This window comes from Balaenoptera acutorostrata, chromosome 1 (genome assembly GCF_949987535.1).
Source record: "Balaenoptera acutorostrata chromosome 1, mBalAcu1.1, whole genome shotgun sequence".
In the NCBI taxonomy this organism is placed as follows: domain Eukaryota; kingdom Metazoa; phylum Chordata; class Mammalia; order Artiodactyla; family Balaenopteridae; genus Balaenoptera; species Balaenoptera acutorostrata.
The window spans coordinates 79199278-79224988 of NC_080064.1; the positions used below are offsets into that span (position 1 = coordinate 79199278).

Consider the following 25711-nt stretch of genomic DNA (forward strand, 5'->3'; position numbering starts at 1 on the left):
TGTGTCTTTTTTATCGAGGCTACCTCTCAGCCTCCTGGTAAACATCCTTGATTCCATTTGATTGTTTCCTCCCCTCCCTTTTGACTCTACAGACACCCTGTTCTATTTGCCATATTCAGAATTTTCTCTGCTCAGGTCCGGCTGGCTGCCACTCCAACCATGTTATAGACTGAATGCTTGTGTTCTCCAAAATTCATTTGAGGAAACCCTATCTTCCAATGTTCCCATGTACTTGGAAGTGGGCCTTTGGGGAGGAAATTAGGTAATGAGTATGGGGATTTCATGAATCTGATTAGTGCCCTTATAACAAAGAATCATGAGGTTCTCTCCCCGCCTCCTCCCTTTCCCAAAAATATGAAGACACAATAAGAAAGTTGCCATCTGTAAAGCTGCCAGAGGACCCTTACCAACAACCCAACAGTGCTGGCACGAGCTTTTGGACTTACAGCTTCCAGAAACGGGGAAAAATAAACGCTCTTGCCTTAGCCAACCAGTCTATGGTAATTTTGTTATAGCAGCCTCAGCTAAGACAAACCATGGTGCTCATCACTATGGTATGTACTTGGGCTTCTGATGTTTAAATGCCAAAAGGTGGCCTCCATGCGTCAGGGTCTATAATCCCCAGTACTATCAGGGCATCCAGTTCTTCAATGATACATCACGTCTTTGGCCCTTGCCTGCAGCAGAGAGTCCACCAATGAACATTCAAGAACGATGGGATTCCTCTCACCAGCGCATATTCTTTATGTTTAGTAATTTTCTTCCAATACCTTAGAAGTGTAACTCAAAGAGAGGAAGTGAAGGCTCCTCTAGCTGAGATTTCAAGGGGTAACAGGAAAGTTTATACCTTCTTTTTGAAGCAAATATAAGGGATTAAAAACAAAGCCAAAGTGAAAACAGATTAGGATGCAGATTTTATGCTTTCTAGTATTCTGATCCAACTCATTGAACAGACTGATGTCATTTCTAGAAGCAATGAGCAATTTCATCATCTAATAGTCAATTTCACATTCCATTTATTATCATTTTTAGTATTATACTTTATGTTTTCTTTGTTATTTGAGAAATGATAATACAAGCTTTCTTTACAAAATTGAAAAGATAGAGGATATAATGAAAAGTATGTGTCCCTTCCATCCCTAATGCCAAGCTGTTCTCCCCAGAAGGAACCAATGATACCACTTTCTAATGAATCTTCCAGAGGCATTCTATGTATACATATATATAAGTGCACATAATAATTGCATTTTTTATGGTGAACAGATTATACAATCTGTTTTGTACCTCATTTTTTTCACTCTACTATATATCTTCAAGGTTGTTCTATATTTATATATATAAACCTCCACTCCAATTTATTTACCGGCTACATAGTATTCCAGTATATATTCCAGTATACTGGCTACATAGTATTCTAGTATATATATTCCATATATTCCAGTATATGTACATGGAAAATGTATATTACCAATTTATGTAGATGGACATTTAAGTAGTTTCCAATCTTTTGCCATTAAAAGGGATGCCTCAACGGTCCTCTTGTATGTATGTATGTATATATACATATATATGATTTTGCACACATATATTTCCTAAAAGTGAACATGCTATATCAAAGTGTCCACGCATTTATTCTATCTCATGTGGGCCAGGCATTGATATTTTCTAGTAACTACTTTTTATATTTAAAGATTTGCTGAATGAAAGTGAAAAGCATTCACACCAAACATAGGCCAGAGCATGTACATATATTATGCATCTATAATTTCTTTAAAAGGAGAGCTACTTCTTTTTAAATAGGGAGCTCACACCGCTCACAATATGACCAAGAAGTTTGCCTGGAGTGCACAACAGTGAAGAGATCTCTCTGCCAAATTTGTCCAAGGCTAGTGCCAGCCAGGGAGTATCATCATCTTTAGTATTATCAATCATATTTTTCAAATGATTTATCTCTGCATTCACCTCCTCAGATTTCTTTCTAAATCCTTCTTTAAGCAGAGCTTCCTGGACCTAAACAAAAAAAAAGTGAGAAGGGAAGTAAAACTTTTTAAATCCCCATTTTTTTTCAAGGATTACATTTTGTCAAACTTTAAAACTTTGTCAAACTATCTTTGTTTCACTCCTAAAATTGTTCTTTCTTACTCAGTCATGAAAGGAGAATTTTGTAACACAGAATATCTACTGGTTTGGATCTGAACACTAAGAGAAAGTATAGTTTACAGCCTTACTAATATTCACATACCATTGGGTTTTGCCAAAAAGCTAAGCCTGACATGAGGACAAATATATGTTCCAGCCAAAAAAATGAGAGGTGAGAGGTAACCTTGGTCTGATTGCACTAATTCTCAGTCCCACTCAGGATGGTGCAGTCACCCAAATCATAGAAATCTGTTATAAACACATCCAGATGGACAGTGAGAGAATTCCCTCTATGCCACATGATAGCTTGGGTATCTATCCACACCTGGAGACAATGCAGCAAGTTTAGAAGCCGTTGCCTCTCTATGTTTTTAAGTCTGGACATTTCTGATAGTTTTATGACAGCACAGATCTACCTCAGGGTCTTTGGGTGGTAGCAAGGTTCCTGGTAATTGGCAGTGATCCTGGTAAAGCAAACCAGTTGCTGCTCATATTAAATATACGTGGTTGGGATATCTGTTTCATGAAGCCTCATGAGATCATTTACAAATTCTCAAAATGGATATCCAAACACTATTTATATTCTCCAAGGGATTGGAGGGGCCATAATCATGCTGAACTCTCCAGAGTCTACTTATAGAGTAGAATTTAAAGGCTTTGGAAGGATTCAAAGGCTTCAGGGTTTTAACAAATCACAAGCAGTAAATGGCAGTGGTGCTTCCCCCCATAGTCTTGCTGTAACCTGCACCCATCCCTTCCTGCTGTACAAGGGTAATGATCGTCAAGCACTACTAAGGCCACAGCCTGCCCTACCTTCAGCTTGTGCTCCAACATCATATTCTGCTCTCTCAGCAGGTTTTCTCTTTCCCTCGCCAGCTTCTCTGTCAGCTGGGCTATGTTCTCCTGGAGGCTCCTCTGTTGTGCTTCCATCTGCTGCTCCTGCTCTTGCAGTTTCTGTTTCAGCAGCTCCTGTTCCCTCTCAGCTGTCTCCCTCCTGGCCCGCTCCTCTGCCCCAAGAATGTTTTAGAGAGGGATGAAAATAAGGTAAGGACTGATCTCTACCCTCCTGACCTCAGAGACCAAATAAAATTGGAAAGGGAGGTAGGAAATCTCTGAAATCCCCCCACCCCGTGTCCACACCACCAAGAGCACATTTCAGAATGTGATGGGAGAGGCTCTGTCTGGCTGACGTCTAACCATGTCCAACCACAACTCCCCTTGCTGTTTTCGGATGTAGCAGAGTTGTTCCACAGATGGAGAAGAGGCTCCTGGTTATCAGGAAGGTTTTGCTCTCACACCTGTCAGAGGGAACTGCAGGACCGCCAGAGCCCTACGCCGTACCTACTACAGCCTTCTCCCCATCAGTGAGGGCTTTATCTGCCTGCAGGATGGATTTCTCTATTGCCACCTGTGACAGCAGAAAGCTCTGGAGGACTTCGTTTGCCTGAGGAACCAAGAAGGAGCACAGAACTTACAATTCCATTGAGGAGATTAGTGCTGCAAAAACAAGTATGTCCATGTAATTTTTGCTTCATGTTTAAAATTCTACAGTGGTTCACTACAACAAGCCTAAGCTCCTTAGAGTGACCTGTCTTCCTCCAGTATCTAGCCCCGTGCTACTTCCTTCTACCGACTCCAGATTCCAGCCAGTCAGAACTATGTTCAGTTCTACAAACCCAGGATCTCTGGTGCTTTTATATATTTCTCGTCCCAATGTGAAATACTGCCTCTAAAATGTGCTGCTGTTTTCCTCTGCTACTTGCTGTCTGTAACTTTAAGCAAGTTAGTTTAACCTGCTAAGCCTCTCTGTTCAGATCTTTAAAATGTTGACAATTAAGTGTAGATGCTTCTTAATATTATTTGAAGGATTAAAGGGTCTAGCGAAAGAGCTTTATTGCCTATGGCTATAGGCAATAACAGTTCAAAATATGTCAGCTGCATTCTTATTATCATTATTACTTTTTTATTATTACATTTGTTACTATCACCTATGTAGCCCATTTTCACAGGTTCACAAGTGTTATAACTTTGTATGCAATTGTCTGTGTATTGGACTTCCTCTCTTGTGATCAGCCTTGAGTACAAAGACTGATTTGTAAATCGTCTGCACTTGGCACATCAAAAAGCATGTTGTTGGAGGAAGAAATGAACAATTTCTGTTCTGTCTCATGAATTTTAGAAATCCATAGTCATTTTCTGGGAATGGACATTTCTCCTCAGGAATAAAGAACATTGTACGGACCTCAAGAGCTAAAGCTGTCATGATATGCCCATGCTCTCTCATTACCCACACCTGGTGCTGTGCTCTCAGATTTTCAGGAAACCCCCTTGACTCTATTATGTAGGCTCCCCATGCTTCCCTTATCCCTCACCTTCACTCCTTTCCTGGGCACTTGGCAATAGTCCCTTTTAAGCACTTCCTTTGCTTTCCTGTAGAGTTCATGACCTCCAGGAACAGAAAAAGTGCCTGCTGAAATACTTTCCATTAGGGCCTTGGAAAGCTCATGAAGTTTATCCTGGCAGTATTTGACAGATGCCTGTTCATTCTGCAGCAAGAAACCCTCCTTCTTATCCTTTATGATTTCCTGCAAGGGAAATGTAGAGGGATGTCACGAGAAGCAAGGAACAGAGGAGATAAATTTCCAAGGAATCTGATAGAAGGATTGGTCTGACTGTGGTCCTCATGAGAAAAGCATTCTGTTGGAGTACAGGGAATAAAACAGCAATCACAAGATTTGATCTATTCACAATCTTGAAAACTCTCTGTAAGACCACAGGAAAGTTTCTGAGCCTCCCTTCAGGTTCTTCATCTGAAATGTTGGTGTTACATTATCTAATCTCTGTGGTTCCTTGCAGCTGCGACATTCAGTGATTCTATATTCAATGATACAAGGAGCAACCTAAGTGGAAAATGGCCTGGAATGAGGGGCTGATAAGAGAAATTTTGGTTGCTGGTCATGGGAGTGCGTTCACAGGAAAAGAAACCAGCTTAAGAATGACTTTTGGGTGCTCTGGACAGTCTTGGAATCCACAGAAGTATTTACTTTATGAAGATATCTATACTGATTTTACATCAGAAATGAGAGACATTTCCAGATAAATTGCCTGAGGTTTGGCAGAAAAAAGAAGGAAATGTAGTCCTTTGAAGCCCTATCCCTGATGGGAACACAGACTACTTTATCCTTGAGAGACGGATGAGCCCTGGGTTCAGTAAAGGCTCTGCTAGGCTTTTGACAGATGCCTCTTCACTCTGTCATATTCTCCCCTTCTTCAAGAGGAGGGGACAAACAGTAAATACTAAGAGAAATTACCACAAGATTCTTCTGGAATTCTTGATTTTCATCCTTGAAGGAGTGCTCCATGAAGATTGCAATGGCTTCCCTCTCACAGGCTGCGTGCACCTCCAGCAGCTCCTGGAGCGTGTCCGTGGGGAGCATCAGTCGCTGGGCCATCTGCTCACTGTAGTGGTCGGCTGCCTTCTGCACAGCCGCTGAGTTCTCCAGCTGGGCCAGAGTTGTCACTGCGTTCTCCAAACAAGGTACAGCTCCGGTATTGATGGTATCCACGTAGGTCACAACCAGAGTCCTCAGACCTGAATAAGCCAGGACATTTAAGGGATAAATATTAAGTTATCAGTCAGTAGGCACCAGGATTCTGAGGCTACATTTCTAAGGTCTCTCACACACACACACACACACACACACACCATTTCCCCCTTCTACTATCCCTACCTTCATTTTCCTACTGACTGTTCATTTTTATGGTTTTCCAGCCCAGAGGGCTGAAAAAAATTAAAAATTTACCTGTATGTAAAATACTAGGGGATATCTGAAATATTGAAAGCAAGATAGATTACAGAGGTATTGAGATGAGACAGGGTATATCAGATTATATCAGATTATATTTATTCCCAATTCTGAGGCTTTGAATGGATTTTTCAGTGATTTATGGGCTAATATTTATTTTTGGACCACTGTAAACTCCAAAAATATTTTTTGTATTCTCCTTGTGAAGAACACTTACTATACAAGACTTCCCCTGAGAAAATGGAATTTTGTTTTTATACCCAGATAGTGAATTTTTTTCTTAGTGTAGGAATTTTTCAGATAAGTGGAAGCCACAGATTTCAGTGACAAAACTTGCAATTTGGGGGAGAGATTTTTAAATCTCCAAAAGTAAGATAAGTTTAAAGTATACACATTTCTTCATGGAGTATGAATGTTTGTAAAACCTAAATTCCATACAGAATCAAACAAAACTACTGAAAAACACATATATAAAATATTCAACGGGCCCACGGAAATGGGAAAAAGAGTCTCACGGTTCCCAGTGACTGTGATTCCCTCTCTGAGGGTCTTGGTTTTTGCATTGGTGAAGATGTAAGAACAGAAATTGTTCATTTGTTCCAGGAATCTAGGATCCAGTTGGTCTTCAGACACATTCTCAATATCAGCTAGAAGTTCTTTGTCATTTGTTGGCCGGTCAAAGACAAAACATTTCCGTGTTGGAAAGAAATGCCTGATACACTCTCTGGGTAGATTTGATGTTTGGGCTTTGGGATTCTTGCCTGAGGGACAGAAAAACAGAGATTAGACTGGGAAGAGTCTTGGGACAAGGGAGCTAATGGTTTTTATGACAGGGATTTGTGTATCTTTGCTGTCTTCTATGTTTATAACTCCTTTAACATAGACATTCAGTACTTCTATGCACATCAAACTTATACCAATGATGTAACTCTGGAGAGAAATTTGGGGAGACTTCTGATCCAGTAAAAGAAACCTATGTCTGGTATCCCCAGACCTGCACATGGTAGAGTAGTTGTCTATTAGATGTTTACTGAACTAATGGCTAAAAGAATGAAAGGTCAAGTGTAACTTTTTGCTCCACTTAATCTCATGTAGGAATTGAGCTGTGGGACTAAAAAGAAGAGCCACAAAAAAGGGATAGTGAACAATATCAGGAATATTAGGAATGACACCAGATTATTTAGGGAAAATGATTTTGATGCTAAAAAATAATTGGTACAGAGTTAGCTAATTTTTAGTAAAAAAATACTGAAGGGTAAATGTACCTAAAACGTAATTTTAAGATGTCACCACTAATCAATAACCTCTTTGACATAAAGGATTATATTTGATCTGACAATTGTCTTCTCCCGCCTAGCCAATTTCTCAACAAATATTTTGAGAAAGCATAAATAGAAAAATGAAAACAAAAAGGAATATATCAGAATTGATATATCTTTCAAGATTTCATCAGATATACCCACTGTAAATGTAACCCATTAAAATAATTTATTAATTTGTAATTCAAGCATGGGTAAATATATGGGAATTAGGAGAAAGCTGTGATATGGAATGTAAAATGAATGTTCTAAAAATTACTGGAAATATTGAAAAGGCATAGATTGAAAAGACACACACTTCTTCAGGATTACTTAGAACATAAAGTCATTTTGTAGATGATATACTATACAGGATTAGGAAGTTCCCTCTTTGAGAAAAATAATACCTAACTATGTGAAACGCACTTTTTTTTTTCATTAGATTGACTTTTCATTTTAATTTCATGTCTAACAAGTATCTTGTCAGTTGTTTTCCTCAACAACAAAAGCAGAAGCCAAAAGAGGGAACTCAAGTGTCTGGTCTTTAGAAGATTTAGCACCCATTGTAATCCGAATGCTAAGTTATAAATGGTATGAAAAACAAATTGGTTTTGAATAATTTCACTTTACCTTACACTTTACTTTTCTTAAGAGAACTTAGACTCCATTCGCTAGAGCTTTGCAATCCGCTTTCCAGCCACAATTTCTACAGACTTTGATCTAGTCTCAAATACAAATGCAGCCCCAGAGATGGTGGACGGTGTGTAGTAGATCCCACCCTCTATTGGACCATCCACTGTCCAGGCCATGCCCTGATACCTGGAATCAGCTTCAAGGCATTCTCCAGGTACTCATCTTCTGTGATAGGGTGACCGTTTAACATCAGCTCCAGGGTGAAATCCCGTACAGTCCAGATAAAGTCTGGAAAGAAACTCACAAACTCTGTGGAATCTTCTACTTCATCAGGTCTTGAAGAGGACTTGGCCCTGATGAGTTCTGTGAGCTCTGTCACATAACTAGGAACTTGGTTAAGCAAAAGAAAACCCCTACACACAATTCCCACATTTCCCTAATTAAAAAGTATTATAATCACTCTCTTTTGCCATGAGTCCCCTCCACTCCACTAAAGGCAACTAAATAACAGGGAAGGAGAAACTGACTCTATCTCCATTCCCAAGAACTCAGTGAAACTTGGTGGCTCAGTTCCTGGAAGGATACTGCAGTTGCTCCAAGGCTTGGTGGTTGATGGTGCTCATGCTGTTGTAAACAAAGCTGCTACATAGAAGCACAGCCAGGGCAAAGATCCACGAGTCATTCTTAGGGTCACCCTAGAAAGCACATTTGAACATGAGATTTAGAAGTTTACTCCTAAATTAGAAATTCATTCATACACTTATTCTATCATATTTTCATTTATTATTTCAGCTGATGTACTCACCATGCAAAGAAATTGTTTGAAGAGAAACATAAATACAGATAACAGCTTTGACAATTACAAAGACATTTTTATGTTTCCAATTTTTTCATATATAAAATTGTTCTTATTTTCGTAGTGCTTTTTTCCCCCTCAATTGGATGAAGTAAAATAACATATACATAAAATCTAGTACAGTACTTGGTGTGTAATTATGTATTCAATGATGAGTGTTAGCACTTATTCATTCTACAAATATTTATTAATCATAGCCCATATAAAATATACCACAGTTGGCATAACTGGGTATTTAAATTATATCCAATCAATAAATATCTGCAGGAAGTTACTGAATGCTCCCCACTGTTTCTTAGATTTCAAAAAGCCATGTTAAAAATGACAATTATTCCTTTCAAGATGCCTATTTCAAAGCAGTGACAAACATCCATAACAATAAATGCAACAAAGATGACAGTACCTATAAAAAGCTTATATCTTAGTAATGTATATAAGCAGTTGAACTTCTAGCTATAATATTAAATTAAAATTTATGTTTGTCAAGGAAGAATAGAGCTATGAAAGTTGGAGAAAGAATCTATGATATGAAAGCTTCCTCAAAGTCTTGAACTGAGTATTGAAGAGTTGGTGGAATGTGGTATTGAAGAAATGAAGGTGGTCCCATAGATAAAAACACTCACAGAAACAAAATTAGACATGGGAGAATACAGGGGTCTTTTAATGAAAACAGAGTTATTTCATTTGACTGGAGCAGAGGGTGAGTAGAGAAGTACATTTGAGCTCTAGTGCAGCCTGATGAAGGGCCTTAAAGGCCAGGCTAATGTGTTTGTATAAATCATAGCACTGTCAAGTAATAGCATAAATCCAGAGATCATTTCTACTATAACGGTTGTGAAGCTATTCCCTAGAACAAATGCAAAAACTGTGATTCATGTCAAGAAGAGTCTATATGGGAGTTTGGGGGGGGGGGGGAAATAGTCTATTCATCACTTTATTTCCCCAAAACCCAATTTTTTAAAATAATCAATTAGGATAAGAAGAAGTGGTATTTATGACAAACAATAAATTATCAACAACAAGACTATATCATTGCTTGATATATGATTTTAAAATAAATACAGAATTTCTAATTCTCCTTTGGGAAGAAATAGAAAACTATAGAAATTTAGATACTATTTCCAAATAAGTCTCAAAGTAAGTGGAAAAAAATAATTTATTTCATCCATTAGTAGAAAGCTAAAATACCAAAAATCCATCTTAAAATATTTCTTGTAGGACAAACACATGCCTTTATAGAAACAGCACATTCAGAGGTATCTTACAGCATTCTACAATGCTCTGTGAGCAGTTGATGAACTTCATCATAGAAAATATAAACCCATCTCTTAACTCCAACCCTCAAATACATTCTCCATCTGGTAGCTAAGAAGGTGAATCAGAAAACTTTCTCACTCCCAGGTTGATGTTTCTCCACTTTCTTACCAAGGCATCCTTACACTTAACTGTAAATTATGGAAACTGTGAGGTGCTGCCTGGATCACCTTTCAAGACTGAAGGACTTAGTCCCCCAGCTGTTGGGAGTGCTGGTGAAAGACAGTCTTCAGGTGCCAGGCCTCTTAATTAGAAAGGCTTCCAGAGCAGGCTTTCAATAATTTATCAGCACCCTTGTCCCAACTCAGGATAACTCAAAAGGACCATTCAACCTAGAGCTCACATGGAATTGACAGAAGTTGGAGATTGCAACACAGCACTTCTTCCTCTCTCCAACCTGCTTTTTTACCAATCATACTTTATTAAACCTGACTGCATATGTGTGGTCTTGTCAACTGGACTAAAGATTCTTTGAGGACAGGACGTTTATTTTGGTCACTGATATCTACAGTACTAAGTCCAAAGTTCTAGAATTCAGTTGTTCAACAATTATTTATTAAATGCAATCAAGTCATCCACACAGTGCCAAGAAATAAAAGATTTTATCTAACATACCATGATACCTTACCTAGAAGTGAGATTCAAACAAACCATAGTCTGCCTCATTTACTATAGGTGATTTCTAGACTTTACAAATAGACTACATCAGTTAAATGTCTATGATCATCAAGCAATAAGGAGAAAATCCAGAATAAAAAGGATTTATCTGTGATTTTCTGCCTTACCTTTTCCACATCGCCCAGGCCCTCCGTGTCCAGAAGGACCAGGGTATGGTCTGACTTGGAAGGGTGAGGCACACACCACATCCAGATGCCCTTTGTTTCAGACTGCACTGTAGAGCCCAGAGGGAAACCTGCAAGGGGAGGGGAAAAAGCAACATTCAGTTACAGCAGATAATCTAAGCAGCCCAGGGGCTACAAAGTCAGACTTACTGGAGTGTAAGTACCCCAGCATACAACATGGTGCTTTCTCTATTTCCTCAAGAATGTCCTACTTTGTCTGTCACCTATTTCAAGGAGGAGGGGATATTAATTGTGAGAATGATGCCAAGCAAGGGATGAAAAAGGAGACAAAGAGGTATCCATGAATCAGACAAAACAGAGGTCTCAGATAACCATAAGAAGAGTATTTTGAAAGAATGGTGAGGTTCAGAGGCAGAGAGAAGTGGATAGCAGTAAGATATGGGCAGGTAAAAAAGTGGAAAAAAGAAATTGAGATTATATTTTTTGCCAGACAAAATAATTTTTGAAAAGGGGAGAGGTATTAGCCACAATAGGATATGAAGTCCAGGAAGGATTTTTAAGATGATAGATAATGAAACATCTTTATATGTTGATGAGAATATTCCATAAAAAACCAAAATGTGTTTTGAGAGAGAGAAGACACAATTGCAAGTGCCCAGTACTTAAGCAGGTAGAAGAAGGTACGATTTTTTGCATACATATGAGAAATTTTGCTTTATAGGAATAAAACAAAAAATATGACAACAGATCACAATAAGGTAGTGATTTAGTGGTGAGAATTAGAAGTGAAACGTTGGCTTATTGAAAGGAATTTGGTTCTCCCTTCACATGACCAGGGAAGAAAATAAAGAGGCTGAGCTATCAGCTAGAGTCAAACAAATGGATCCTGACCAAGTACAACACTCACCATGGTTCTGTCCTGTAAGACGGTTCATCAAGTAGGATTTGCCTGTACGATACAGTCCTACAATGGCCACCACCACCAATGGCTGAGAAATCTTCTCAAGAATCTGTAGAGCTTTCTGGTTCACTGACAGCAGCTCATTGTCATTTTCCACCAGACAAATGGGGTCCATCATGTTGGGTCCAGATGCCATGGCAACCTGCTAACCTAGAAGTGCTTCCTTGTAGAAATAAGATTATAAAGTCATTCCCTAACTCAGAGTCATACAAGCATTTGTCAACGTTGGACTTGGTTAGATTTCTGTACTTTCCATGAGACGAAAGCTAACCTAGAATTAGCAGACTACAGAGGTTTTCCTCCATCATTCCCTCAAATCTCTGATGATGTTTGTAGTGAAACACAGGCTATTATCACTCTCTATAGTTTTACTTCAATAATAATAATAAAATTCAAGTTATTGTTACTACACACTGAAGGTCTATGATATACCAAGCTCTATGATACATAAAGTACATACCCACCTAAACTCATACTTAAAAGAACCAACCATGCTATTAGAGACATGAAACATTCAGCTTCATCTCCCAACCTCTGGGGATCAGAGAAGAGCTGAAAGTTGCGTAATCATCAGTGACTAATTGTTTAATCAACCATCCCTATTTAATGAAGACTTCATTTAAAAAACTGAAAAACCCTAATTAAAAGGGTTCAGAGAGATTCTGACTTGATGAACATGGAGGTGGTTAAAGGATGGCATGTCTAGAGGGGACATGGAAGCTCCACACCCCTTTCTTACCTTTCTCTATGCATTTCTTCTATCTTGCTGTTCCTGGGTTGTATCTTTTTTTAATAAACCAGTAATCTAGTAAGTAAACTATTTTTCCTGATTTCTGTAAACCATCCTAGCAAATTATTGAACCTGAAGCAGAGATGGTGGGAACCTCCAATGTATAGTCAGTTAGAAGTCCAGGTGACAACCTAGACTTGTAATTGGCATTTGAACTGGGGGGCAGTCTTGTGCAACTGAGCCCTTAACCTGTCGGGTATGGACTAACTCTTGGAAATTAGTGTCAGAAGTGCTTAGTGTGAAAAAAATGCCCAGATATGTGGTGACCATAAGTGAAGTATGGAGAATAGAAAGTTGAGAGGAGAAATTGAAGTTTTCCTTTTCAGGGTGGAGACAAACAATAGATGATCAAAAGACCCAAGGAGAGACACTTTGGGAAATTAAGATATTTAAAAGCAGCACATACAGGGGAAAACTGAAAAGGCACACACAGGCTCAGGGAAGATGCATGCTGCGAAAAGCCTAAAAAGACTTTATGGTTTCTCCTTAGCTTAATCCCAAGCCTCAAAACCAAGGGCTAGCTTAGTGAAAGAATTCCTTGGCACAAAGCCAGTATGCAAAGAATGGGAAAGTTAGCTGCTTTTATAAATGCCCAATTTTCAACAAAAGCAACAACAAAACAAAAATCACAAGGCATACAAAGAAATGTATGCCCATTCAAGGCACACAAAGAAAATGTGGCCCATTTAAAGGAAAAAAATAAAGTACTATGAAACACCCCTGAAGAAATACATGCACTAAGTGTTCTAGGCAAAGACTTTGAAATAACTTTCTTAAATATGCTCAGAAAGCTAAATGAAAACACAAAGAACTAAAGAATACCAGAAGAACAACATGTGGGGACTTCCCTGGTGGTCCAGTGGTTAAGAATATGCCTTCTAATGTAGGGGACACAGGTTCGATCCCTGGTCGGGGAACTAAGATCTCACATGCTGCAGGGCAACTAAGCCCATGTGCCTCAACTACTGAGCCTGCACAGCACAACTAAAGAGCCCGTATGCCTCAACTACAGAGCCCACGCGCTCTGGAGCCTGCACACCACAACTAGAGAGACTGCACGGCACAACTACTGAGCCCATGTGCCATGGAGCCCATGCACTGTAACTAGAGAGAAGCCCACGTGCCACAACGAAAGATCCCACGTGCTGCAACTAAGACCTGAGACAGCCAAAAATTAAATAAATAAATAAATAAATAAGCTGTAACTCCATCCCATCTACACATTTCTTAAAAAAGAAAGAAAGAAAAAGAAAGAAAAGAAAAACAATATGTGAACAAAATTTTTAAATCAACAAAGTGATAAAAATAATAAAAAGGAACCCAGTAGAAATTCTGAAACTGGAAAATACAATAACTGAATTTAGAAATTTTCTAGATGGGATCAGATTTATGCAGTCAAAAGAAAGAATCAGCAAACTTAAAGCTAAGATATCTGAAGTTATCAAGTCTCAGGAGCAGAAGGAAGAAAGAATTTTTTTAAAGTAATATAGCCTAAGAGATTTATGGGATATTGTCAAGTAGACAGATATATGCATTATGGAAGTCACTAAAGCATAAGGGGAGAGGTGGGGCAGAGAGATTCTTTGAGGAAATAATCACTAAAAAATTCCCAATGTGACGAAAGACATGAATCTACAAATTCAAGAAGTTCAACAACGCAAATAGGATAAATAATTATAGACCCATGCTGAAACGTATTATAATCAAACTGTCAAAAGACAAAGAGAGAATCTTGAAAGCAACAAGAAAGAAGCAACTCATCACAACCCACCACCTAAAAGAATTAGAAAGAGAAGAACAAACAAAGCCCAAAGTCAGCAGAGGGAAGGAAATAATAAAGATCAGAGAGGAAATAAATAAAATAGAGATCAAAAAAACAATAGAAAAGATCAATAAAACCAAGAGCTGGCTTTTTGAAAGGATAAACAAAATTGACAAACCTCTAGCCAGGCTCACCAAGAAAAAAAGAGAGAGGACCCAAATAAACAAAAAAAGAAATGAAAGAGGAGAAATAACAACTGCAACCTAAGAAATACAAAATAACATAAATGGATACTATGAATAGTTATATGCCAACAAATTGAACAACCTGGAAGAAACTGACAAATTTCTAGAGACATAGAGACTGCCAAGTCTGAGTCAAGAAAAAACAGACAATTTGAACAGACCGGTCACTAGCAGTGAAATAGAATCTGTAAAAACAAGCAAACAAACAAAAAAACTACCGTAAAACAAAACCCAGGACTGGATGGCATCACTGGGGAATGCTACCAAACATATAAAGAACTTATACCTATCCTTCTCTAACAATTCCAAAAATTGAAGAGGAGGGAACACTCACAAATTCAATCTATGAGGCCACCATTTCCCTGATACCAACACCAGACAAAGGCACCACAAAAAAAGAAAATTACAGGCCAATATCTTTGACGAATATAGATGCAAAAATCCTCAACAAAATATTAACAAACTGAAATCAACAATACATAAAAAGAATCATACACCATCATCAAGTTGGATTCATTCCAGTGTCACAAGTATGGTTCAATACAGGCAAATCAATGTGTTATGCCACATTAACAAAAGGAAAGACAAAAATCACATGATCATTTCACTAGATGCAGAAAAAGCATTTGACAAAATTCAATATCCATTCATGATAAAAACTCTTGTCAAAGTGGGTATAGAGGAAGCATATCTCAACATAATAAAGTCCATTTATGAGAAACCCATAGCCAACATAATACTTAATGGTGAAAACTTGAGAGAGCCTTCCCACTAAATTCAGGAACAAGACAAGGATGCCCACTCTCATCACTTCTCTTCAACATAGTATTGGAAGTCCTAGCCACAGCATTCAGACAAGAAAAAGAAATAGAATGTATCCAAATTGGAAAGGAAGAGGTAAAATTGTCACTATTTGCAGATGACATGATACTCTCTGTATAGAGAACCTTAGAGTCTCCACACAAAAACTATTAGAACTAATAAGTGAATTCAGCAAGGTTGCAGGATACAAGATTAATATACAGAAATCTCTTGCATTTCTATACACGAATAAAGAAATATTAAAAAGAGAAAATAAAGAAATCTCATTTAAAATCACATCAAAAATAAAATAAACTATCTAGGAATAAACTTAACAAAGGAGTTGAAGACTATACTCCAAAAACTATAAAACATTGATGTAGGAAATTGAAGATGATTCAAAGAAATGGAAAGACATCCAGTGCTCTTGGATTGGAAGAATTAATGTTATTAAAATGGCCATACTACCCAAAGCAATCTACAAATTTAATGCAATCTCTATCAAAGCATTTTTCACAGAACTAGAGCAGACAATATGAAAATTTATATGGAACCACGAAAGATCCTGAATTGCCAAAGCAATCCTGAGTAAAAAGAGCAGAGTTGAAGGTATAACCCTCCCAGCCATCAGACTACATGACAAACCTACAGTAATCAAAACGGCATGGTATTGGCACAAAACAACAACACGTAGCTCAGTGGAACAGCATAGAGACCCCAGAAATAAGCCCACACTCATATGGTCAATTAATCTGTGACAAAGGAGGAAAGAATATACAATGCAGAAAAGACAGTCTTTTCAACAAGTGGTGCGGTGAAAACTGGACAGCCACATGTAAAGTAATGAAATTAAAACATTCCCTCACACCACATACACAAATAAATTCAGAATGGTTTAAAGACCTAAATGTAAGACCTGAAACCTTGAAACTCCTAGAAGAGAACATAGGTGGAACACTCTCACATCAATTGTAGCAATATTTACTTAGATCAGTCTCCTAAGGCAAAAGAAATCAAAGCAAAAATAAACAAATGAGATATAATTAAATTTAAAAGCTTTTGCATAGCAAAGGAAACCATCAACAAAACGAAAAGACAACCTACAGAATGGGAGAAAATATTTGCAAATGATGTGACCAACAAGGGGTTAACAAGTAGAGTTTTGTATGCATTTGAACTTAAGTTGGTATCTATTCAAAATAGATATTATAAGAGTGTTAATGTAATCACCTCAGCCATCACAAAGAAAATATCTATAGAATATACACAAAAGGAAATGCAAAGGGAATCAAAATATGTCACTACAAAAAAATCAACTAAGCATAAAAGAAGCAGAAATGAAGAAAATGAGAAACAAAAAGCAATAAGACATAAAGAAAATAAATAACAAAATGGCAAAAATAAGTTCTTCCTTATCAGTACTTACTTTAAATGCAGATAGATAAAACTCCCCCTAGTCATATGTAAATGGATTAACTCTCCAATGAAAAGGCATAGATTGGCAGAATGGATTTTTTTTAAAAGTGCTCCAACTATATGTTGTCTAACTCACTTTAGATCTAACGACGCACACAGGTTAAAAGTGAAAGAATGGAAGAAGATATTCTATGCAAATCGCAACGAAAAGAGAGATGGGGTGGTTATACCTATATGAGACAAGAGAGAATGAATGTACTTCAAACATTATTAAAAGAGACAAAGAAGGACATTATGAATAGGTAAAAGAGTCAAGTCACTAGAATATAAAACAATTCTAGATATATATGCCTCAAACATCAGAGCTCCAAAATATATGAAGCAAGCATTGACAGAATTGAGCAACAGAGCACTCAAGGATAATAGGAGACTTTAAAACCCTACTTTCAATAATGGGTAGAAAAACCAGACAGAAGGTCAGTAACAAAATAGAGGACTTGAACAACACTACAGATTAGTTGGACCTAACAGACATATATGGCACACTCCCATCCAACAACAGGAGAATACACACTTTCCCAGGTGTGCATGGAATACTTCCAAGGATAGACAATATTTTGGGCCACAAAACAAATCTTAAATTTTAAAAAGTCTGAAATCATTCAAAGTATCTTTTCTGATCACAGTGGAATAAAACTAGAAATTAATAGCCAGAGTAAAACTGGAAACTTCACAAGTATGTGGAAAATAAACAACACACTCTTAACCAATGGGTCAAAGAAGAAATTCCAAGAAATATTAGTTAATAGTTAGAGACAAATGAGAATGAAAGCACAACATAACAAAACTTATAATATGTAGCAAAAGCAATACTAAGATGGAAAGTTATAACTGTAAATGATTGCAATAAAAAAGAAAAAACCTCAAATCAACAACCTAAGTTTACTACTTAAGTAACTAGAAAAAGAAACAAAGTTCAGGGCTAGCAGAATGAAGGAAATAATAAAGATGAAGCAGAAATACACAATAGAAAAGCAATAGACAAAATAAAAAGAAACAAGCATTGGTTCTTCAAAAAGATCAGCAAAATTGACAAACCTTGAGCTAGACCGACTAAGAAAAAAAGAGAAGACATATTACTAAAAACAGATATCAAAGTGAGCACATTAGTACAGATTCTATAGAAATAAAAAAAAATTATAGGAAAGTACTATGAACAATGTTCAGCAACAAATTGGATAAGCTAGGTGAATTGGACAAATTCCTAGAAACACAAACCTACCAAGACTGAATCATGAAGAAATAAGAAATCTACATAGGTTTATAACAAGTAAGGAGATTGAGTTAGTAATCAAAACAACCTCCCAAGAAAGAAAAGCCCTGAAATAAATGTCTTCACTGATTACTTCCACCATTTAAATAACTAACACCAATTCTTCTTAAGTCATCTAAAAAACTAAAGAAAAGGAAACATTTCCTTACTGATTCTATGAGAAAAGCATTACCCTGATACTGAAGCCATACGAATATACTATGAGAAAAAAATTACAGAAAAATATCTTTTATAAACATTGATGCAAATTTCTCAACAAAATATTAGCAAAGCAAAATCAGCCACATATTAAAATGATTGCACACCATGACCAAGTGGTATTTATTCCTGAAATGCAAGGATGTTTCCACATACAATCAATGTAAAACACCACATTAAGAGAATAAAGGAGAAAAATCACATGATCATCTCAATCAATGCAGAAAAAGCACTTGACAAAATTCAATGCACTCTCATAATAAAAACACTCTTGGGGCTTCCCTGGTAGCACAGTGGTTGAGAATCCGCCTGCCAATGCAGGGGACACGGGTTCGAGCCCTGGTTTGGGAAGATCCCACATGCCGCGGAGCAACTGGGCCCGTGAGCCACAACTACTGAGCCTGCACTTCTGGAGCCTGTGCTCCACAACAAGAGAGGCCGCGACAGTGAGAGACCCGTGCACTGCGATGAAGAGTGGCCCCCGCTCGCCGCAACTAGAGAAAGCCCTCACACAGAAACGAAGACCCAACACAGCCAAAAATAAATAAATAAGTAAGTAAATAAATAAATAAATAAATTTATTTTTTTAAAAAAAACACTCTTCAAGGGACTTCCCTGGTGATGCAGTGGTTAAGACACTGCAGGGAGCCCAGTTTCGATCCCTGGTCAGGGAACTAGATCCCACATGCATGCTGCAACTTAAGAGTTCACATACCACAACTAGAGAGCCAGCGAGCCGCAACTAAGACCCAGCGCAACCAAATAAATTAATTTTAAAAAAAACACTCATCAAATTAGGAATAGAAAGAAACTACCTCACCATAATAAAGGCCTTATGTGAAAAACTCACAGCTAATATCATACTCATAGGTAAAATACTGAAAACTTTTCCTCTAAGATCAAGAATAAGACAAGGATGCCTGCTTCTGCCACTTTTATTCAACATAGTATTTGAGGTTCTAGCCAGACCAATTAGAAAAGATAAAGAAAAAAAGACATCCAAATAGGAAAAGAAGAGTTAAATTATTTGTTACAGATGACATTATTGTATATGTTGAGACCCTAAAGATTCCTCAAGAACACTGTTAGAACAAATAAATGAAGCCAGCAATGTTGAAAGATACAAAATAAACACATGAAACAGTTGTGTTTCTAAACACTAACAATGAAAAACATGAAAAGGAATTTAAGAAAACAATTTCATTCACAACAGTACCAAAAAGAATAAAATACTTAGGAATTAATTTAACCAAGGAGGTGAAAGACGTACAATGAAAACTATAAAACATTGCTGAAAGAAACAAAAGAAATCATAAATAAATAGAAAGACATCCAGTGTTCATGGACTGGAAGATTTAATATTGTTAAGATGTCAATACCAGAAAAGAGATTTACAGATTCGAAGCAATCTCTTTCAAAATACCAATAATATTTTTCAAAGAAATAGAAAAACTTTTCATTCTTAAATTAATATGGAATCTCAGGGAACCCTGAATAGACAAAACAATTTTGAAAAAAAATAAAGTTAAATGTATCACACTTTCTGATTTCAAAATTTACTACAAAGATACACAAATCAAAACTGTGTGGTACTAGCATAAAGACAGAAATATAAACCACTAGAAAAGAATAAAGATTCCAGATATAAACCCTCCCATATGTGGTCAAATAATTTTCGACAAGAGTGCCAAGACATTCAATGGGGAAAGCACAGTCTTTTCAACAAATTGTGCTGAGAAAACTTGATATTTACCTGCAAAATAATAAAGTTGGACCATTACCTTAACACTATATATAAAAATTAACTCAAAATGGATCAAAGATCTAAACACAACAGCTAAAAAAATTTTTTAATTCTTAGAAAAAAACATAGGGGAAAATCTTCATGATATAAGATTTGACAATGATTTCTTGACTGTTACACCAAAGGCATGGGCAAAAAATGAAAAAATGATGAATTAGACTTCATCCAAATTAATAACTTTTGAGCATCAAAAGACATCATCAACAGAGTAACAAGGCAAAAAACAGAATAAGAGAAGTATTTGCATATCACACATCCGATAATGAATTAGCATCCAGAATGTATAAGAAATCCTACAACTCAAAAACAACAGCAAGGGCTTCCCTGGTGGCACAGTGGTTAAGAATCCACCTGCCAAGGCAGGGGACATGGGTTAGAGCCCTGGTCCAAGAAGATCCCACATGCCACAGAGCAACTAAGCCCGTGCGCCATAACTACTGAGCTTGTGCTCTAGAGCCCATGAGCCACAACTACTGAGCCCTCGTGCCACAGCTACTGAAACCTGCATGCCTAGAGCCCATGCTCCGCAACAAGAGAAGTCACCACAATGAGAAGCCCACGCATCACAACGAAGAGTAGCCCCCACTCACTGCAACTAGAGAAAGCCTGCATGCAGCAACCAAGACCCAATGCAGCCAAAAATAAAAAATAAAATAAATAAAAATTTATAAATTAAAAAAAAAACAGCAAAAAGAATGTGATTCATAAATAGGCAAAGGACCTGAAGAGACATTTCTCCAAAGATATACAAAGAGCCAATAGACACATCAAAGGATGCTTAACATCACTAATCATTAGGGGAATATGAATCAAAACCACAATGAGATACCACCTCACACCAATTACAGTGGCTATTAAAAAAAAAAAGGCAAACAAGTGCTGGCCAGGATGTAGAAAAATTGGAACCTTTGTGCATTGCTGGTGGGAATGTAAAATGATGCAACCACTGTGGAAAACACTATGGTGGTTCACCAAAAAATTGAACATAGAACTACTATTTGATCCAGCAATTCCACTTCAGGGTATATACACGAAAGTATTAATAGCAGGGACTTGAACAGATATTTATACACCAATGTTCACAGCAGCAGTATCTAAAATAGCGTAAAGGTGAAACAACGCAAATGTCCATCAAGGGATGAATGGATAAACAAAATGTGGCAAGTCATACAATGGAATATTATTCAGCTATAAAAAGAATGAAATTCTAATATGTTACATTGATGAACCTTGGAGACATTATTCTAATTGAAATAAGCCAGACACAAAAGGAAAAATATAATATGATTCCTCTTATATAAGCTACCTAAAATAGTCAAATGCATAGACAGTAAGTAGAATAGTGTCTAGCACGGGCTGCAGGGAGAGGAAATGGGGAGTTATTGTTTATTTAAAGGGTACTGAGTTCCCATTTGGGATGGTGAAAATATCTGGAGATGGATAGTGGTGGTAGTTGCACAACAATGTGAATGTACTTAGTACCACTGAACTGTACCCTTAAAATGGTTAAAATGGTAAATTTTAAGTTAAATATATTTTTTCACAATAAAAAAGTTAAAAGAAAAAAAGCAGACAATCTATTTCTCTGTGCCATGCTACTGCAACCAATTAATTGGCAGAATAATCTTCTTCAAAGACATTGGTTATCCTATAAGTTCCTTTATCAATAACAAGTGGTAGCTTTCAAGTGACCATCATACACCAAAATGTGCTAACACTGTAGTGTGATCCTATGTGCTCATCTTTTACCTGCAGGTATAGAAGAGTGTTAAGTAGAAGAAGCAGCAGCTGTGTGGGAATGAGGTCAATAAAAAGGATGCAGCCTCCCTTTCAAAAAGAGAAGGCAGGAGACAGGAGAATGTCTTGTATCTTAAGGGATTCAGGCTGAAGTACTTAGCTGAGAAGGGTCAGGTTTTTTTGCAACTTAGTCCCAGAAATGAGAATAAGAATAAGGATAAAAATGCAAATATCATTTTACATTACATTGAGAGACATATACATATATTTAGAGAGAGAAACCAAATCTAGCAAAAGATCACCACTGGTAAATCTAGGTGAAAAGGATATGAGATTTCCTTGTCATTGTTTTCCAAGGCAAAGTTTGATTTGAAAAATTAAGTATTAAAAGCACAATTATACCATGGGTCTCCTGGCATATTTTTTATTGCTATTATATTAGAAGTTTCCTATAATATCTATGCATGTTTCATTATCAGAATATATAAACATGATATTATATTCAAATATCTCAAATATTCAGTTTTATATTTATAGGTCAAATATTCAAAATGCATCTAATACTATCAAAAAAATACCAAAAAAAAAAAAAAAAAAAAACCGAAAGAACAGCTCTATCAGTTACTACTCATGTGGCCTTAAACAAGGAGTCTCACCTAGCTAAACCTAAGTTTTTAAAGATTGGGGGTGGTGGTGGTGGTGGGATGAACTGGGAGATTGGGACTGACATATATACACTAATATGTATAAAATAGATAACTAATAAGAACCTGCTGTATAAAAATAAATAAATAAAATTAAATTGAAAAAAAGATAATTATAGGGGTAATGTGAGAAAAATTATAGGTCCAGCGTGGAGAATGTTTTGATAATAAAATTAAATACTATAAGCTTATATCTGAGCATAGCATGCAACACAAAATAGTATTTCAGTACATGTTTGTTGAATTAGATGAAGATTTATCCACAATAATTGCACTGAACAAGTTGGTCCATTGGGTGCATTTGAACACAGTCTGTGAACTCTAGGTTACTAAGAAACAAGGTCTACAAATAAAAATTTTTTATCAGAGCAAAGCAGCAAGCAAATTCAAAAACTGCTCCTGCACCATCTCCTTTTGTCTAATTCTTCAGCGTGGGGAGTAAAGAATACAAAGGAAAACATGGGCCTCTAGCAGCTGCATTATAATTTCTGCAATTGTCCAGTCCCCTCTTTAGAGTGAAGACTAAAGGAAGCTGTAGGAAGATGTGAGAGGAACAACTGCAAACAACTTTATATATGGAATCTAAAAAAAAAAAAAAAAGGTCATGAAGAACCTAGGGGCAAGATGGGAATAAAGACGCAGACCTACTAGAGAATGGACTTAAAGACGCAGACCTACTAGAGAATGGACTTGAGGACACAGGGAGGGGGAAGGGTAAGCTGGGACAAAGTGAGAGAGTGAGTGGTAGTGTATATATGGATATATATACACTACCAAATGTGAAATAGATAGCTAGTGGGAAGCAGCCGCATAGCACAGGGAGATCAGCTCGGTGCTTTGTGACCAGCTAGAAGGGTGGGATAGGGAGGGTGGGAGGGAGGGAGATGCAAGAGGGAAGAGATATGGGGATATATGTGTATGTATAACTGATTCACTTTGTTATAAAGCAGAAACTAACACACACACCATTGTAAAGCAATTATACTCCAATAAAAACGTTAAAAAAAAAAAAGACCCCACCCATTCAAAGGGCTAAAAATAAGATAAAAGGGGGAATCAAAAAACACTGCAGGGGTGCCCCACACTCCCTTCTGAGTGTTTCCTTTTGCCTTTGCCTCAATAAACTGCTTCTTTGTTCTCTTTGCTCCAAAAAAACCAAAACCAAAAACAAAAACAAAAACAAACAACAAAAAAACAGATCTGCAGATCTGTGATTTCTTAGCTGTGAATAGGCTACAGAATTTTTAACTTCAATTAACAAAGTACAACTGTTCAGTCCTGCTCAGGATTGGTTTTCAAAATTTGATCTACAGAAGAATCATCCAGAGGGGTTGTTAAACCCAGATTGTATAGATTTTTTAAATGCTACAAAAGACTCCAATGTCACTATGAAAAACAAACCTACAAACACAAGGGCATGGGGGAGAAGAGCCAGGGAAGAGAGAGAAGGGGGAGCGAGAGAGAGAGAAGGAAAAAGAGAGAGAGTTTTGAAGAGATTTTTAATTTTTAACTAATAAAAGATCAGCTATGTGGGGACTACATTTATCTCTACATAGATATTTTCAGAGCTCTCGCTATGAAGCTTTCTTAAGTATGACTGATAGAAAGATTAAAAGAAACGATCTCTTTAGATGATAATTGCCTATACCCTCCTTAGCAGAGACTGTCTTATTCTCTGAATTCTAATGCCAGCCACAGAGCTTGATAAAGCAAGACAGGCAAGCTCCCATGAGGACTCTTTCGAGGAGCAGCACATCCAGGGAGACAGAGTGTGCCCCTCACTTTGCAGACCTTACTGGTCCAGAGAAGCTGAGCGTCCTCCAAACTAAAGTCAGCCGTAGACCTCTGCACCCCAGACAATAAGCAACCTGCCCTTTCTCAATTGTCACTTTGAATCAGAAATCAATTTTGGGTTGCACATAAAAGAGATAGACATACCTGCTCCACACACACCAATGGCAATGATTTGGCAAAGATTTCTTGACTGTTACACCACCTTGCCTCTCACCCCTTGCTCACTTGCTCCTTGCACCTTTCTGTCCCTCCTTTATCAAAGCTAAAACAGACTGAGCAAGCCAGTCTTCCCTTCCTGTAGAGTAACGGGATAAAACTGAAATTGAAAGTGAAAGTAATTCCCGCTGTTTCTGGGAGAGCAGAGTCGTGCCAGATCTGGTGACTACAGCACGAATATGGCTGTGTGGTGCAGGGTGAGAGGAAGTTAGAAAAAGCCAGTCACCCAACAGTCACATCCTAACACATTCCCCCAGCTTTCTTTGGGCCTCCCCACACTGAAGGCTTTCCTGGCCTCTCTTCTTGGTACATCTCTCCCGGGTGTAAGGTTGCTTATGGTGGCTTAAGTCTCCTTGGCAAACAAGGAAATTAGAAAATCCATGGCACAAGTGTAAGCAAAGCAGTATAAACCAAGTATATTTCAAGTATTTTTCTCTTAGCGAGGATTCCTGAGTGCTTTGTTAGTGAAGAGCTCTTAACATTTTAACCTGTTCCCTAATATATATATATTTAATGAAACGAGTATCTTTTATAATAATTAGAAAATAAAGATAAGAAAAGATGAAAATGAATAACCCTTCATGGTATTATCCGGGGATGCTCGCTAATGGCTTGGCATTCTTGTACTTCCCCCAAACATGGACCCTCTCCTAACATAGGCACAACCCCTTTTCTACAGAAGTTTAGCCAGTTGGACCAGTTTCAAAGGGATTTATTCAGTCAGATAAGAAAGTGACTGGGTGTGCCTGTTTGTTAGTGAGGAAGGAAATGGAGCAGCTTGTAAGAGAAAAATGGAGGTGCAGTAGGAAGACGTCCAAGGAAGTCAGGCTGTGAGAACAAAGGAGCCCTCCTCCTTCCTCCTCTTCTCCACCTTCCTCACCATTCTCCTTGTCTATGGAAACTTTTCCATAAAAGGCCAGAGAGTAAACACTTTAGGATTTGCAGTTCACAGATCTCTGTCACAACTATTCAGCAGAAGTATCCATAGACAATGGGTAAACAAATGGGTGTGGCTATGTTCCAGTAAGACTTTATTTACAAAAGTAAGCAATAAGGCGGATTTGGCCTATGGGCTATAGTTTGTCCACCCTTGGTTTAGGT

General features: G+C 37.5%; 1 protein-coding gene across 2 annotated transcripts; it reads right to left on the minus strand.

Annotated features, from left to right (window-relative positions):
- Window positions 1-993: 993 nt before the first annotated feature.
- GBP6 (guanylate binding protein family member 6) lies at window positions 994-24681 on the minus strand. Of its 2 annotated transcripts, none has more exons than XM_007176360.2 (11): window positions 24539-24681; window positions 11757-11969; window positions 10832-10959; window positions 8462-8571; window positions 8063-8259; window positions 6461-6706; window positions 5451-5731; window positions 4512-4724; window positions 3481-3583; window positions 2953-3146; window positions 994-2010 (listed from the first exon to the last, which is right to left on the minus strand). In XM_007176360.2, exons 2-11 carry the CDS (start codon window positions 11944-11946, stop codon window positions 1783-1785), a joined length of 1890 nt encoding a protein of 629 aa, XP_007176422.2. In that variant the 5' UTR covers window positions 11947-11969; window positions 24539-24681; the 3' UTR covers window positions 994-1782. The 2 variants fall into 2 exon arrangements, with proteins under 2 accessions (XP_007176422.2, XP_007176421.2); XM_007176359.2 differs by having other exon boundaries at window positions 11757-11973.
- Between the last annotated feature and the right edge of the window lie 1030 nt (window positions 24682-25711).